Source organism: Struthio camelus, chromosome 27 (genome assembly GCF_040807025.1).
Source record: "Struthio camelus isolate bStrCam1 chromosome 27, bStrCam1.hap1, whole genome shotgun sequence".
Classification (NCBI taxonomy): Eukaryota; Metazoa; Chordata; class Aves; order Struthioniformes; family Struthionidae; genus Struthio; species Struthio camelus.
The window spans coordinates 1,498,002-1,514,800 of record NC_090968.1 but is presented as its reverse complement, the minus strand read 5'-3'; the positions used below and the strand labels follow the sequence as shown (position 1 = coordinate 1,514,800).

General features: G+C 57.3%; 1 protein-coding gene across 6 annotated transcripts in view; it reads right to left on the bottom strand.

Moving 5' to 3' along the window:
- OGDH (oxoglutarate dehydrogenase) overlaps positions 1 to 16,799 on the bottom strand; it is a 49,573-nt gene that overhangs the window by 1,070 nt on the left and 31,704 nt on the right. For all 6 annotated transcript variants that reach the window (XM_068920911.1, XM_068920909.1, XM_068920910.1 and 3 more), the window contains 16 exons: positions 13,922 to 14,037; positions 11,869 to 12,023; positions 10,771 to 10,917; positions 9,920 to 10,010; positions 9,137 to 9,316; positions 7,719 to 7,847; positions 7,127 to 7,306; positions 6,562 to 6,714; positions 5,320 to 5,422; positions 4,936 to 5,064; positions 4,391 to 4,541; positions 3,978 to 4,105; positions 3,704 to 3,882; positions 3,183 to 3,254; positions 2,514 to 2,636; positions 1,605 to 1,677 (listed from right to left, as the gene is read on the bottom strand). In XM_068920911.1, the coding sequence (XP_068777012.1) occupies positions 1,605 to 1,677; positions 2,514 to 2,636; positions 3,183 to 3,254; positions 3,704 to 3,882; positions 3,978 to 4,105; positions 4,391 to 4,541; positions 4,936 to 5,064; positions 5,320 to 5,422; positions 6,562 to 6,714; positions 7,127 to 7,306; positions 7,719 to 7,847; positions 9,137 to 9,316; positions 9,920 to 10,010; positions 10,771 to 10,917; positions 11,869 to 12,023; positions 13,922 to 14,037 (2,109 nt within the window). The remainder of the gene's footprint in view (positions 1 to 1,604; positions 1,678 to 2,513; positions 2,637 to 3,182; positions 3,255 to 3,703; positions 3,883 to 3,977; positions 4,106 to 4,390; positions 4,542 to 4,935; positions 5,065 to 5,319; positions 5,423 to 6,561; positions 6,715 to 7,126; positions 7,307 to 7,718; positions 7,848 to 9,136; positions 9,317 to 9,919; positions 10,011 to 10,770; positions 10,918 to 11,868; positions 12,024 to 13,921; positions 14,038 to 16,799) is intronic.

Genomic DNA, 16,799 nt, shown 5'->3' with positions numbered 1-16,799 from the left:
GCATTCCTGTCCCTGACCCCAACTGCACCCCCGCCCGCTGCACAGAGCGACAGGCTGTTCCCCGGGACAGGACCACAATACCTGGGGCCGGCTGACACCACCGCAGAGAGAGTTAACTCCCAGGAATGACAAACCTGGGTTGGGTTGTGACCCTTCTGCCTGCTCTTCTGCTGGCAGGCAGTGACAATGAGCGTTCCCAGGGCAAACAGGGTGTAGTTCATTAAGGGAGGCCCCGGGAAGTCTGTGAAACAAGGTGGCTCAACCAGAAATAAGAAAGGAGAACATCAGGCAGGAATGTGGGGAGGAGCCCGGCCAGCTGCTTATCTCAGAGGGCTGGAAAAGCAGCTCTGGCCGCTGCTGGGAGAGGTGCAGCCCGCCTTCCAGGGACACCAGCACACACTGGAAGGTGGCACCTTGCCCCGGCAGGGCCTGCTCCTCTCAGGATGGGACAAAATACCTGCTCATGCCAGTTAGATGCTATTAGCATGCCTGCAGAAGATGACCCTAAACCACCCTGGTTTTGCCCCATCCCTAGTGACCAAGTCTGGACCTGGACTTAGCCACAGTGCAACTCGTGGGCAGCCTGTCTAAGCCCCACTGAGAGCACCGGGCCAGCAGAGAGGAGCTTGCTCTCGTCCCTGCAGCGTGGGGAGGATACGAGTCTACGCAGACAAACCACAGCGGAAGGGACAGGGCGCAACCTTCAGCTGGGCAAGGCCAGAAAAAGGCTGGGAGCACCCAGCCTTCGGTGCCGAATACAAGCCCTCGAGAGGACGCAGGGCGTGGGGTTGTCAAACCCCGTCCGCGCAGCTCTGGCAGGAAGTGACTGCCGACAGAGGAAGCGACGCGGCAAAGCGCCCGGGAAGCTGAGCCACCTGTCTTCCTCGCCGCAGAGGAAGCCCGGTGCTCCTAGGGGCTCAGGAGACGCTGGAAATGCTGGTGTGCGGTTGCCCTAAGAGCCGTGTACTGGCCTGGCAAGTGACAGGCAGAGCCACCAGCCCCAGGGTGCCAGACAGAGCGCTAATAATGGGTGGCTCCAATCTGCTCAGTAGCCGGCTGCAGCCTGGCACGCCCTGACCTCCGTTCGTTCGGGTGAACATATTGCCTCTGCTGAAGAGAGAGAGGAGCAGGCAGACGTCCCTGGAGCAGGGAGGAAAGCAGCCTTCGTGCCACGCTAGCTGAGCCTCCTCCTACACGGGAGAGCTCGGCCCCATCCTAGCGCAGAGCTACTTGTCTGCCGTGCCCAGGCACCAGCGCGAAGCTTCGCGAGGATGCAAATCCTCCGTGGGACGCAAGCCTCAGCACTGGGCTGCCTTAGCAGGACCTCCCCAGGGAAGCGGTTTGCCGGCACGCACCAGCCCAGAGACGGGCTCCGGCACGCACAGGTTCGCTGTGGCAAGGCAGACCCCAGCTTCTGGAAGAGCGAGCCTTGCTCAGCAGCTCTGGTGCAAAATCCGCTCTTCAGCGCGAAACCCCGGCCAAGAGCGGCGAGGGGAGGCTGCTGCTGCTGCCAGGCGGACTTTACACCAAGCTAGCTCCTGCCCTTCACCCTTCGTCCTGCAGAGCCGAGCGCGGGGAAACAAACACCTCCGGGCTTCTCGTACCTGGCAGCATGTCATCGAAGCTGGAGCGAGCTTCAGGGTGGCGCAGCAGTGACTTTGGAGTGAAGATTATGAGCTGGAGGGGGAGGAGAAGAGGCAAAGCAAGCCAGTCAGCCATGCCAGAAACACCTCCCCTGCAAACGAACACCGGAGCATAGACCTGCCTGTCCTGCCTGCCCTCTCCAACCTCTGAACGCAGGAGCAGCCATTGAGAGGTTTGCTCCTTGCTCGGCTGCTGTGCTGCAAGATTCAGCGCCAGCCTCCAACACCTCCTGCTTTCCCGGTCTGCGTTTCCCCTGGGGAAGAGGCTGAAGCGCTGCCAGAGACCTGCCTCCCCCGCGTGGATGCGGCCGGATCGCTGGGAGGTGGAACACAAGTGGCTGGACTGGATTATTTATCAATGCCTCCCAGCCCTGATGTCTCTGATCTACCTAAGGATCGCAGAGACCCCAGCCTGCAAGAACCAGCTAGCAGGATGTCACGTACCGAGGCAGCCCACGCAACAAGGGGTCCTCGGTCCTTGCTGGCCCAGACCTGGGCTAACTGCTCGCTTAGCCCTAGGGGTATGGGATGACATGCAGGGTCACAAGAGCAGACAGGCTGCTCTGTTTTCCCAAGGACATGAGTGTTTTTAAACCCACATCAGTCGGGAGCGTGTTCCTCTCTGCTGGGAGCAATCCTGCAGCCCAGAGAGCAGCACCCATCATTTGCTGGGTTCCCCGCTTTTTGCTCCTGGGTCCGTTTCACTGTTCTGCGCATGTTTGCTGACAAGGTGCAAAAGCAGGCCCGCTCTAAATCCTGTCCCCAGGCTCGGCGCAGACCCAGGGCCTCCCTGCCTTGGCTTTGACCTGGACTAAGCGAAGCAGAACGGCAGAGGCAGGCCTAGCTGAGAGCGGGCCCGCTGGCACTGACCGGTTTGCGGAAAGGCAGGAGGATCTGGCGCCGAAGGACGTGGAAGAAGTTGGCTGGAGTGGAGCAGTTCACGACGATCCAGTTGCAGTCATACAGCTGGCGCACATCAAAGTCATCCAGTTTCTGCCTCGACAAGCACAGTTTGAGGGGATTTCGAGAAACACAAGCACCTCTTGGCCTTGCAGCTCCAACAGCCAGGACAGCAGCGTACAGCCCTTTTTACTCCCCTCTCATCTCCTTTCTAGCCAGTCCAGCTCCCGCTCAGAGCATCCCACGGAGACCACGGCACTGGGAGAGGCTGCACGCTTGTGCCCCCCACCTTGGGACAGACAGAAACCCCCTCCCTCATGGGCTACACACCACTTTTGGGGACGCCTCTGCCTTCCACTGAGCAGCGGCCACAGAGGCAGTGTAGGTGCAGCCTTGGCACCAGGTTTGATCCCTTTCCCAAAGTCTCCCAGCTGCACTAAGAGCTCAGGGAGTCACGTGCCTCCCCCACCATCGGCTACATGACACCCACCCCAATCGAAGTGTCGTACAAAGCCAGTCCGGGTGTTACTGCCCCCCCCCCCCTCCATTTCAAAGCAGCGATGGGCTCCAGGGCACAGCGAGTGCCCTAGGAGAGACAAACAAGGGGGCCGGGCTGAACTCAGCGCAGCCACCACTCACAGGGAAGACGTCAGGATCATCGTTACACATCTGCAAGAATCGCTCCGGGCGGGCGGATGAGTGCTCTGGACCCTGCAGGCCAAGCGAAGTGGGGAGAGAGAGAGAGAGAGAGAGAGAGAGAGAGAGAGAGAAAGAGAGAGAGTGAACGCTCTGCAGGGCTGGTGCAAGGAACGGAGACCCCGCTCGCCAAGGGCGGCCAAAGCCGACGCTGCAGAGCACACAGGGCTGCCTGGGGCATTTCACCCTGGTCAGAGGGGAAAAGGCTGATTGAAAACAACACAGCGGGTCTGTCGCAGCAGTTATTCCAAGCTCTGTGCTGTACGGCACTGCGTTAAGCCCCGCTCCTTCCCTCTCCCAGCCGGCAGCACGCTCCTGCTAGCAATGGGGCAGTATCACCGCCAGCATGGGCCCACCCTGCCCTCGATCCGCCGCGCAAGAGGCGGTAGGCACAGGGCCTCACCGAGCGCTTGCAGGCGGTGCGAGGCGCTCGGGCTTTGCCCACGAACGAGGGGGGCCCTTACCATGCCCTCCATGCCGTGGGGCAGTAGCAGGACAATGCCATTCTGCCTGACCCACTTGGCCTGCCCGGGACAGATGAACTGGTCGATTATGCACTGGGCGGTGTTGTGGAAGTCCCCAAACTGGGCCTCCCAAAGCACCAGGGCGTTGGGGCTGGCCATGGCGAAGCCCAGCTCGAACCCTGTGGGACAGCAGAGGAGGAGGGCGGTTATCTTCCCGGAGCACACACACTGCTTCCCCCCGCCACCGGCGGTGGGTGCAGACCTCCGCACTCACCGAGGACGCCGTACTCTGACAGGGAGCTGTTGCACACCGTGTAAGGAGCCTGGTTAGGCCACAGGTGGTTCATGGGGATACAGATCCTCTTGTCCACGTTCTGATCGTGCAGGACGTGGTGGCGATGGCTGGAAGAGGGGAAAGCGTTACTCGATGGTTTCCCCTGCCGCACACAAGCTGCTGCACACAAGCTGCTGCCTCATTTATGCTTCATCTCAGCCACCTTCCCCTTCCCGGCTCGTGGCACCAGCTGCTTGATACACTGTCCTGGTGCTCCTCTTGCTGAGGAAAGACTGTGGCCCAGGATGGCAAATAACCCAGGATGAAGGCTGTTTGCATCACCCAGGATCCCTTCCAGGAAGGCTGGAAGCCCCTTTAGCAGGAGCTGAACGGAGGCAGAAGCACTGCTTTACCTGAACGTGCCCCTCTCCACATCCTGGCCGCTCAGGCGGATGTGGATGCCTTCTTTGAGGAGGGAGCCGAATGCCATATACTCTGCTAGGGCCCAGTCCACAGTCCTGTTCTTCACCATCTCCCCGCGGGTTTTTAGAATTCGGCTCAAACCTGCCGGGACAGAAGACGGTTTGTAGCCCACGTGGAAGGTAGCTCCAGTGAAAACGTGACTGTCTCACGCTCTTGACCTGCCCGTGGACTGAGAGACTGTGCACACACCTCAAGGCAGAGAAACGATCCACCTCTGCTCAAGGGATGAAGCAGGGATGAGGAACCAGGACTGCAGGGAGGATCAGCTCCAAAGAAGAGCTACTCCTCAGTCTACTTCCCTCAACCATAGCTCCCTTGTGAACTAACTCTCAGAGCTACACCTAAGCGTATCTAAGCAGTGTAACAGGCCTCTGTTTTCCAGGCTGTCTTCAGGCCCTCTCCTGCATCATCTCCTCTAAACATCGGGCTCTTTGGAACAAACCCACAGCCTGGAGTAGCTTCAGCAACCTCCTACCTCCATGGATAGTGAAATCCTCCACCGGCACCGAGCTGGCCACTTGCCCTATATGGGTCAAGTCGTCTTCGTTCAGACCAGTGGAGGGGCAGGTCATGCTCCGGGGCTGGCCGTCCAGAGTGAAGAAACCTGGGAGAGCAGGAGCAATTTGCAACATCTCAAAGGCCACACCAGGCTTGACACACAGAGCTCTGGACACTGGCAAACGCCCTTTAGCAAGAGTGGGGATGCCCAGGGTCTGCCAGGAGCAGAGAGAGCACCCCCTAGCCTTCCCACGAGCGTGTGTTCACTGGGACACAGCTGCCAGGGCACCAGGAGTCCTACGGAGCTCTAGAGAAGCCAGGTTATTTGCTAGGTGCCTCCAGAAAGCTGATAGCAACTTACCAGGCCAGGGTGAGTCCAGCCAGTGCTTGATATGCAAGATCTTTTCATCCTTGGATCTGGCATGGGCTTCCTCGCAGATCTTATCGTATTTGGCAATTTCCTCCTGTGAGGCAGGACAACGAGGTGAAACGGCGTTAGCGAGGAGGCTCCAAACAAAGGCGCCGAGCCTGGGGAACTCGGGTGCAAGCTTGCAAGCGTCCTGGAGGGCACAGCTGGTCCCCGCAGCAGGGCTACCGCCGGCACAATTAACCCTCCACAACAGGGGAGCCCCAAGGCCCTGCAGCTCAGCCTTAGAGAGAACTACTGCAGGAGGTCCCCGTTCCCCAAGGGATGTCTCCGCTGGCATGACAATCGTGTTCAGCTTTACAGACACCACCAAGTAGGGACAATAGCGTTATCGGGGCGCTGAATGAGCTGCTGCAGCGCTTGATGCTGCTGAAGAATCAGTATACAGGACATGCCCCAGATACTGCAGGTCGTGAGCGAGCCCGAGCGCTCCAGACGCTGCTAAAAGTGGCTCTCACGTAGGTTGCAGCCATGCGGCTGCTCTTGTCGGAGCAGTCCTAGCACTGTACAGCCTGAACTGTGCACGGCACTGTGCTGCACTAAACAAGGGGCAATCCTTGAACTAGATGTTCCTGCGCTGTTCGCAGCTGGCACAGTCCAAGGACAAGCCTCTGTTCCTAATCCAGTCGCTGCCAGCACTCCCATAATCTGCAGTGCTTGCCCAACTGTAGCACAGCTCTGCCACCTTTAGGTGACAGGCACAAGCAGGAATGGCCCCGTGATGTCTTTCACAGCGCGGTCTGAACTGAACAAGTGGGTTTAAGGGGCTTTGGTGCTCCTGGCTTAGCACAGGAATCACCCAACAGCTGGGGAAGGGCTGTTATCAGAGCAAGCTCCATCCTGGAAGAGGGACAAGTGTGCTGGTAACAAGCGCTGGAGTCTCCCTAGATACCTGTCTGCCCTTCCCTCCTAGTGAGTAGGCCAGGCACAGCAGCAGGGCACCGCGTGTTGTTCAGGTGCCCCTGCTACCCTTCCCATCCCTCTCCTTTGTCCTGCAAGGAGCTGCAGTCTGAAGCAAGAAACCTGTTCGCCGCAGAGACAGAAGCGCTCTCTGCAATCGCGCGGATCCTGCGTTGTGTCAGGTCCTCCTTCCCCCCATCATTCAACCCTCATTGGTACCCAGCCCTCAGGGAGGTGCCGCCTGCAGTTTTCTTCCCAAGCCCCAAGTGACAGTACCTCATACTCCGGCTGATTTACCACCCCCTGTGAAATTAACAGCTCTGCATATTTCTGGAGCACTGGCTTCTGCTTCCGGATCTGTTTGTACATCAGGGGCTGCGTGAACATGGGCTCGTCCATCTCATTGTGACCATTGCGCCTGTAACACACCTACCAGGAAGGGAAAGAGCCTTTGAAAGCAGCCACTTGCAACCCGCAGCTCAGAAAGCGGTCAGAGTTACCTGGGTGTCTCTGAGCTACGAAGAAAGTCCAAAACAGCCCAGGAGGGACCCAATTCTGACCTCCTTTACACCGGAGGAAGCGGCAGGGTCCAATAAAGTCAACAGAGAGACAGCATTTCCTCTCCAAGTGCTATTACATTCTTGTTACCTTGCTTTTACCTCATCTCCCTCCCTCCCCTCAAAATTAGCAGGTACAAAGGCTGGACAACACCTGAAGAGACCCTCCCCCCTCCCAGCTTCCAGAAAATATAGTCCTGGAGGTATTTTTTGACTAGCCCAGAAATCCACAGCAGAACCATAACTTTAAAACCAAGCCTCGTGCCGTGTTCCTCATCTCTTACCAAATCCACCACCACATCTTTATGGAAGGTGCTTCGCCATTCTGCTGCCACGTTGCACACGTACACCACAGCTTCTGGGTCGTCCGCGTTGACGTGGAAAATGGGCGCGTTCACCACACGGGCGACGTCAGTTGGGTATGGAGAGGAGCGGGCCATCCGGGGGTCTGTAGTGAACCCAATCTGTAGCAGGTGAAGAGGGAACAGAACCAACACAGTAGTAAGGCTCCGTAAAGCAGCTACGCTATATTTTGCGGCTTGTTCTTTGGAGCAGATCAGCGTCTGCATGGAAAGCTGGCTCGGCACAGGGCCAGCAGCATTTCATCTGCTCAGGAACGCGCCAGGTGAACGCACGCACTACTTTCAGGTCAGCTCAGCTGCTATTGCTGAGTTGAGGCTCCCCCAGGCTCACTCTGGCTGGAGCTCCTCACACTTGAGCTGCTCAGCAGCCTGTGGCAGCGCCATCATCCTGCTGCACCCATCCAGCCCCAAGCAACCCAGCTGAGAGGAGCACCCAGAGCCCAGGAGCTGGTTGCAGTGAAATGACTCTGGTAGGGCCGAAGCAGACCAGCTCCACGTGACGATTTGGTCATACCTGGTTGTTCACCACGACGTGAACGGTGCCATGGGTAGTGTAGGAGGGCAGGTCGCTCAAGTGGAACGTCTCATACACGATACCCTGCCCAGCAAAAGCCGCGTCTCCGTGCAGGAGGATGGACATCACCTGCGGGGCAAAGATACCACAGTCAGTATGACTGAGAGTGTCCATGTGGGGAGAGGACTCAGCTAGGCAGGGGTAGCGGCCAGGAAAAGGTTCTGCCAAGGCACAAATCCCATTTCCTCGAGCCCTCGGCCTCCTAGAAAGGACTCGGGAACACGTCTGACAGTTTCTCAAGGGTGGAGTCAGCCACGGCTGGCGTGCCTGCTACAGTTCATGCGAAAAAGGCTGGGCCATCAGCTATCCCACCTCAACACCCTCCAGAGGATCGCACATCCAGGGCAGCTCAATCAGGCAGTGGGATGGACCATTTCCGCAGTTGATAGCTGGAGATTATCAGGGACCAGCTGGGATACGAGGGGCACATGATTCAAGCCCCATCCCCAAATACACATGCTTGAAAACAAGGTCGTCTTCTGAGTGGGAAAGTCAAGAAAAATGCACTTTTCCCCCAAGCTCTCACCCAAGGAGATAGAGGACGTTTTGGCAGGAGACTTTGTACTCCCTGCGGAGCCCAGGCCAGGGCTGGTGCAGGGAGCTCACTATGGCTTGAGTTACATATTTTGATATTTTACCCAGGGGCTGGCTGAGGACACTGCCTGTCAGCTGAGGACAGAGTTTGTCTATTTATATTCAGTCCTTGGAGTGTGGGAGGAAGGGAAGTACTTTTGATCTCACCCTTCCACTTCTTCTGGAGCGTTAGAGACAGGTTTGCAATGATTCAGACAGTGAAAGTGTTTGCAAATCAATCCCCCCCACAACCTGCTCCCGGCCTGCTTTCGCATCTGGGCAGGTGCTGTCAGACAGCTATCCTCCCTGAAGGTGGGTTCTCCTTCCAGCTCTACCTTTTCCAACTTGGAGATTGGCTATACCTGGTCAAGTTTAGGTTGAGGCTCCTACTTCTGAGGCCTCCAAGCTGCGATGCTCAGGTTGGCTTTCAGAAATAGGAAGACTCGTCATTTCCCTGCCTTCCAACTACAGATTTGTGCTTCTGCTTCTCCCCACAGCCTGCCCTGGCTGGGCAGAGCAAGCTGATCTTTCAGAGACAGAGGAAGCAGGAATGGGAGCCCAAGGGTGGTCGAGCTCCTACCCAAGTTATCACCAAAGACGACGGGGAAAGACAGAAGAGCAAAGCCAGGGTGATAGGAGAGGTGATGGCAGGGGAAGGGGCATGGCAGGGCAAACAAAATCTGTTGACTTTACTCTCCAAACAGGTCCATCTGCTTGCCTCCCACCATCTCTGTCCAGTCTTAGCCACTCCACTATGATGGAATAGGCGTTTCAGCACCACCTACCTTCTTCCCTTCAGTGTCCCCACAATAAAACTGCTCTGCTTTAGTCTTGCCCTGAACCACAGGATCAGCTGCCTCCAAGTGAGAGGGATTTGCCACCAAGGAGAGAGTGATGTTCCTGTCGGTGACACGGTTTATCCTCCGGTGGTACATTCCCAAGTGGTACTTCACATCACCGGAGCCCTGATGGAGAGAGAGAGGAGAGTCAAGGAACCCTCAAGGAACTCGAGCTGGTTTTGATGCAGGGAAGGAGATCCTGTTGCCTGCAGCTGCAGGCAGGATGGCAGTGACCCTGGGCGCTAGACAAAGGGGACGTTTTCCTGCCAGAGCAGCAGCCGCCAGAGACGCTCCAGGGAATCACGTCTGCTAACAGACCAGTAACTCCGAGCTATCCGAAGCACTGGCAGAAAGCAGCAGGCGCTCACTTTAAGGGCTGACGTCGTTCCCATCAAAGCAAAAAGAGGCTTTTTCAGGTGCCAAAGTACGAACAAACATCAGGAGCAAGCATCAAGCCCATTTACACAAGGTCCTAGGGGCAGGGGAAGAAGGAAGTGCAGTGGGTTTGGGGAACACACTGGAAAATAGAGCTAGAGAAAGGAGATTGTTCCCATCAATGCCTAAGACAGAGCCTCTCCATAGGTGCTGAAAGTCTCCCATATGCATACTAGAGAGCTGCTCATGCTACATGTCCACATTCAGTCCCAGCCCAGCGCTGCTCAAAGTGCCTGGAGGCAATGGCAGATTACAGCAAATTGCTACGGACACAGAACGGAGGAAGGAACTCACCTCATCAGCAGCCTCTAGCTTGGAGTCAAACTGACAGAAGATCTGCTCCAGCTCTTTCCTGATCACGTTGGCAAGAACGTTCAGACGCCCTCTGTGAAATCAGAACTGCCGTCAGCAACAAGCAAAGCCAGCGTGACCTCAAGAGCTGACCAGGTACAGCTCGAGGAGAGACCCGGATTCCCCCCATCGCACAGAGCTGGGGTGATGATCCCACATTTCCCAAGTGACTGAGGTTCAGGATGGCCAGAGCGGAGAACCAGGAGAGGGGACAGGGTTCTGCAATTCTATACAAGAAAGTCTCTTGTCACATTAAGAGGTTAAAAACCCCTCAGCATGAAGATGGACAGGCCACCACCACATCCTGACAACTTCCACAGGACAGTCAAGCCGAACCCTGCTCTCGGCTTCAAGCTCTGCTACGAAATCGAGCTCTTTCTGCCAAAGACATAATGTTTGCCCTGGAGCGACAGTGACAGATTTTCCAGGGGAGTTTCCATCCTTTGCAGCTCAGCGCGCAGCCCCACCCGGGCACTGCACCAAGCCGTGTGCCGAGCATTTCCTCTGGAGAGAGCAGAGTGCGCTTCCTGCACCTCAGGGCAAACGCTCTGCCACTCGAGACACCGCACCTCTCACCACTCTTGAGATGAATTATGAGTGAGCTGAAGGCAGTATTAGGTGGAGATTAAGGGGGAGTTGCAGTTCTCAAACTAAGTGGACAGCTAGCGCGTGACCACCGGAGGGGCAAGACTAGTTAGGTAATAGGAGAAGCCAGTTTTGCTCTGCAATGCTGAACCCCGTGAGCATCCCCTCTTCCATGACCCAAATACCGCTCTGGATAGAGACAGGGTTACCTGTGGGGCATCCCCATGATAACATAATCCACTCCCTTCTCACTCGACTTATCAATGATGGTCTTTAAGGCTGGGATCAGCACTTCACAGCCTTCCAGACCAAAGCGCTTCTCCGAAGACCACTTCCGATGGAGGAACTCTTCAAACCTGGAAGAGAAAGTGAGCGACACATCATTCCCAGGGCCATGGCTGATGGTGGAAAGCAGAGAAGAGACAGGGACCTTACTGAGGGAGCCAGAGCACAGCAGCGTGAACTGATGCTTAAGCAGGCGTTATGCAGCAGTCCGACAGCTTTCCCCGTCACCCCGGATCCCCTCCTCCAGGGTGCTGCTGCCTGGCTTGCTGCTCCCCCATCCCACACGCACACTGACACGGTGCTGCACTTAAGCCTGCTGAACAACATCTTATTTTTAGACCTTTTCTGCCAGGATCATCTGTGTTTTCAGGCTCTTTGCCAACACACTGGCAGCACCTGAGCAAGACCTGCCAGCCCAGCAGTTCAGCTGCGTCACCCTGGTGATCGTCTCTGTTGATTAACTCGGCCCGGTGAGACCACAACAGATGACGTTAAGGAGATGTGACTCAGGTGCTGGCTGCAAGGGCTGCGGATGCTGGCAACAGGGAACAAACAAACCCCTCGCAACAGGGGAACAAAGGGGAAGGCTGAAGACAGCAGCGGGTTTTGCTGCTCTCCTGGCGGGGGGGGGAAGAGCCGTACAGCTGACGTGCGACTCGCTGGGGTAGAGAAGCTGCCCAAGCCCGGAAGCGAGACCGTAACCCGCTGCCTCGCCGCATCTGGCATGCGGGCACAAAGCGGGAGAGAGGCTGCAGCCCTGCACCACGTAACCGAGCGCACACACCCAGAGGAGAGCGGCTGGGAGGCGCACCCTCGCTGCGGCGAGCACTGCAGCACACCTCCCCGATGGCAGGCTGCCAGGCGTCCTCGTCACATGAGTGTCACGAGCTGGGCGGACTGATAAGGAATCGGAGACTCCCCTCATCGTGAGCAGCGAGGGGAGGCATCAGTGGTTAGCAGAAAGCACTCCTAGGGGATATCGCCGCTCCGCTGGCAGGCGGCCGGCGAGCAAAGCGGGGTACCTGGTAGAGCGGACGAGCCTGGCCAGCAGCGTGCGCTTCTCTTCGTTGGTGAACTGCATGATTCCCGGGGTCTCAAACTTCTGCCGGATCCACTGGCACTGCTCCAGGTCATTGATAAACATGAATTCCACACCGATGTGCTGGCAATACGCCATCTATGCCGAGAGGAACGGAAGGGCCGTGAAACAATAGCAGGAGGTTTAACATGTTTTCACCCCCCTCAAAGACAGGCGCGTGCGATGCCTTATCGGACCACGCAGCTAGGGACTCCCTCATTCCTCTCTTTAACCTTTCAGCGAGACAAAGAGCTCTCCTGCATGAGCAGAGACATAAATCTTCCTGCCTCTCAGCCTAACGCTGCTGGTTTAGCACTGGCAAGAGCAGCCCAGAACAGCATCGGAGGCGACAGCTCTCGGCAAAGACCTGTGAGCAGGTCGACAGGCCCATGCTACAGAAGCCTGGAGCCCCATCACCAGCGGTGGGGTCGGCATATCTGCGTTTTGGGAACCTGCAGATAGTTTGAGCTGGTTTTGCTAGCGCTGCCAGGCACGGTGAGGTCCTTTCAGCTGCAGGGGACCTTCCAGGCTGCTACGGGGCTGTTGGGATCATCCACGTGACTCAGGCACGCGCTGGGAACGGGCACTGCTCTAGTATAAAATCTGATTCGTTCCCCTTCCTCAAGGCGCCCAGATCCTTGAATCCTTTACCTCCGAGGCAAGATTTTCACAGTCGTCTCAGTTGTGACCAGATTCACACTCCCCAGGGAACGATCCTTAAGAAAAGCCAGACTGGATGTCAGGCTTTCTGGGTTTAACCCCGGGCTCTGGAGCACTCCTCTTGGAGCTAAGCACTCGCTTTTTTTGCATGGCTGGCAACTTCAGGCGCAAGTGTCATTACTACCCGTCCGCGTGGGGTTTGGAGACTCCCACAGGAAAGGAGGTTACAGAGAGCCCTTCAGCTAGGGACTCAGCATCTTTTTAGACCCCGCTCATTACCGCGGAGAGCAAATCAGCTAGACAACTCCAATAAAACAGGGAAGCCGTTCTGCTTGTCACTTATCTAAGATGTTTACTCAGCCTCGCCTCGCCCAAGGTCAACCTGTCTCAGCAGAGACAGCATGAACACAACTCCAGCTGGACTGGGAGCCATCTGTGCTCACAGACTAGACAGGGCACATAATGAAAGGCGGCAAGAGATGGTACTCCTTCCAAGAGCTGGAAGCCGCAGCCCCAGCAAAGTCCTTCCAAAAGGGCCATCGCTTCCACGCTGGGTACCTCCAAGGGCAGCCGGGCTATCGCTTGCCTCTGGCCCGCTCCTGTGCTTTTCTAGCACTGTTTGCCGCTTTAAATTGCGGCGGCAGAAAAACTTATCTGACTAGCTGCTGGCCAGGAAGAAAGGAGCTGCACTGGACAGGTTTCAAAGCACAGAAAGCATGCAGGTGTCTAGGGTTTGCTCAGTTTTCGACATGCTGAACCCATTGCCCAGCCCTGGATGAAGCTGCAGGCGAGCAGAGGCAACAGGGCTAACGCCGGGCTGCCGCTAAGAGCCGGGCAAGGGTTCAGCAGCATAATTCCCAACCAAAAAAGCTGCAAAGCTGCACGTTGGCACAGGCTGGGGGAAGCAGCAAGACCCAGGTGACGGGCGTGCGGCTGTGGCTAGGGCGGGAGCAGGACTGCAAAGCCAGGGGAAGGCTGCTGCAGCGCTCCAAGCGGCACAAGCGCCAGCAGGGGAGTCACGCTGGCACGTAACGGGGTGGACAGCCAGGGTGCCCCGGAGATGGGGAGAAGGGACAGTCAGGAGCGCAGTCCGCTCTTGGGAGCGGAGCACAACCAGATCCGCCAAGGGATAACAGCTCCTCGCCGCCTCTGCAGAGCTGGGAGCGCTTTACGTGCTAACCAGAAACAGCAACGGGAGGAGAACGCGAATCCTCGTCTCCGTGGGGCGAGAGGGAAAAAAATAAAAGACGACTTTCAAAAAGCAATCGCTCTGCCGCCCCCAACCTGGGCTGCAAACAGGTTTCCCACCGCTTGCACGGCCTCCCGGCGCTTCTTACCTCCAGCCGACGGATGATTTCCCGGAGCGGAAGAGCCGACTCATTTCCTCCGATGAAAGTGGTCGTGGGCAAGTGGAAGACCTTGTCGAGGTCAGATTCATCCAGCCCGTAAAAGCCTGCAGCGTTTTCATGGGTGGGACAAGCGAAAGCAAGAGAGAGAAGGGGAGGATGGGACCGGGGTGGGGGGGTTGTTGGACACAGTCACGCAGGAACCGGGTGTGTTTGGAAGAGGTGGGGAGGGAACAAAAAAGCAGCACAAAACCAAAAATAAGCATGAAGGAGGTTTGTATGGATAAAACCCAAGCAGCAATTAAACGATAGACGTTGAGCACAGAACAACAAGGTTATTACAAAAAGTAAACGCAGGCAATGTCAGGAAACAAAACACAAAGCAATATATATGCATGTAAATTGGTAATTAAAAAATCCAGGGTCAGAATCAGGAAGTTTGTAGCCCCACAGAACACAAAATATATCGGGAGTTATGAACAGAGAGGAGCGCAAATAAAACAGCGGGATTGACATTGAGCAAGACAGAGATTTCCCCACGTGTCCGGAATTAAAAAAAAACAACAACGAAGAGTCAGAGCAGAGAAGGGAAACGGTTAAGACAGCCCAACCCAAACGAAAAGAGAAAAAATAAGAAAAGGAAGCAAGACAGAGAAAACGGCATCAGTTTCAGGGTTCGGCGGTGGACTCTCCTGAATAGCTCAGGCCGGGGAGCGCGGCGCTGCCGGCGCCGGGGCGGTTAAGCCAGGCCCTCTCTGCGAGGCAGCCAGGAGGGTTTCGTCGGCTGCGATACCGTCCCGGTCGACGGCCTTTTAATTTGGGACGTGGTTTAGCCTGGAGCTCTCGGTTTAACGTTGGCGGGCGAGCCGCTGGCAGCCAGGCCGGCCTCTCGAGCTGCCGAAGCCAGGGCGAACCCACGCGCAGCTTGGACGCGAAGGGTTTTTCCTCCTCCGCCGAAGGGCCGAGGAGGCCGTTACGCGGCTGCGCGCGAGGCTAAGGAGGATAATTTAAGCGGTGCCTTTGCGATGCTGGCGGCACTACCGAGGCTCCTTCAGCGAGCTGTGTTTTGCACCTACTTACAGCGTCGTTGCGACCGGTAGGGAACTGGCCTGTTTGCGGAGAGCACGAAGAGCAAGGGATAAATCGGGTAAAGCTCTGAACGCCGAATTTAAGAACGGCGGCTGAAAAGTCCCGTGTGCCGCCGCTAAAAGATCGGCAGATTATTAACGAGTCCCGTAGCAGCTCCGCGGCCCTCCAAAAACTCAAGGGCAAGCTGCCAAAGCTCAGTTTTGTCTTTAGGGAAACTGAGGCTCGGAAGGGGAGGGAGAGGAATAAGCTCTCTCGATCAGTGCAGCAAGGCAGAAGCAGAGCTGGGAAGGGGACCCAGGAGTCCCAAGCCCCCTTTTAATTGGGAACTGGCCTGGAAGTGGGGCAGAGAAGCCGAAGTGCAGCAGAGCCAGGTTTGAATGAGTTTTTCTAAAAGTTTTTCCTTTCTAGAAGTGCCCCGACCCCCTCCCAGGAAAGGGGCCAGGCTTCAAGACAGAAGACGCAGAGGAGGCAAGGCTGGATGGAGGCAGAGCTCCCACCGTTTCTCCCCGTCTTTCTCCAAATTAGTCCGGTGCCCCGCTCTAGTCCTAAGGACCCTTTTTTGGGGAGGGGTACACCGTACACCACCACCGTGCTATGCGTGCTGCAATACAGACCTTAAAGGAGCTGTTTTAATCCCCCTCCTCGGTGGGAGGCAGGATCCCGAGACCCCATTGCAGCGGTCGGTTCGGGAACCGCACTCGGCTGGGGTGGCGGTGGTGGTGGTGGTGGTGGAGTCAGTATTTCCCCCCAAAGCCCAGCCAGGTCCTAGGAAGGTTATTTCTGGGATCCCGACTTTTGCTAAGGAAAAGCGACTGCAAGAGGCATTTCCCACGCCGGTGGGAACAGCCGCGGCAGAGCCGCCGCTGCCGCACGCGAGGGACGGCTGCTTTCCCCGGGGCTCCTGCGGGGCAGTTTAACCCGGCTTAACCCCTTCCTCAAGGCAAGCTCCCAACTTCTCCATGGTCTGCAGAACAGAGCCCCAAAGGAGGCAAAAATTTGGCCCTCCGGAGCTCACGCCTCTTGGACTTTATCTCAGAGGTCATCCCTTGCTCTTTGGTCGGGCATTGCTCAATTTGGCATTCGCTCGCGCCCATGTCGGGCGATTCGGAGAGGACGTTAGCAGCAAAGCTGCTATTTAAGCAGCAAGCGGCCAGAAGGGCCTCGGAGCGAGCCGCGCCAGCCGGGGCGCCGCGGGGAGCCCCGCGGGGAGCCCTGCTCTCGCCGCCGCTGCGGCTGAGGATACCGTCGCAGGCGGGAGGCGAGGACGTTTCGCGACGCCAAGAAAAAGCGCCCGCGAGGAACGGCGAGGCTGGAGCCGAGGTCGGCCGCGGTCCGTCTCCGGGCAGCTCTGCAGCCCGACGGCGGAGCCGGCGGGAACGTCCGCGCCGCGCCTGGAGTAAGTATCCCCACGTGGAGCTTTTCCTCTTAATCCTTTCCTCTGCCTTGTTCCGGGATCACCCTCCTGGATCCCGCTGGCTCCGGGAGAAGGGATTAAGCCAGAGCCCCGGAGATATCAGCTCTCCGGCGGGTGACGTGGCTGCGAGCGCTTAACCTCAGCTCGCGGGAGCTGACAGCTTGGCCCCACGTCTCGTCGCGGGCAGGGTCCTGCCCAAGCAGGAGCAGCGGGAAGAGGCGGCTTTAGCAAGCGTCGGAGATAAGCTGCTGGCTCGTAAATCGTGGGAAGGTTCGGGGAAGCCCTCGGCAGCAGCCTCGGGGATTTACTGCGGCTGCCGGTTCTGGCCCGGCCTCGCTGGCAGCTCCGCGAGCGCGCGGGGCTGCT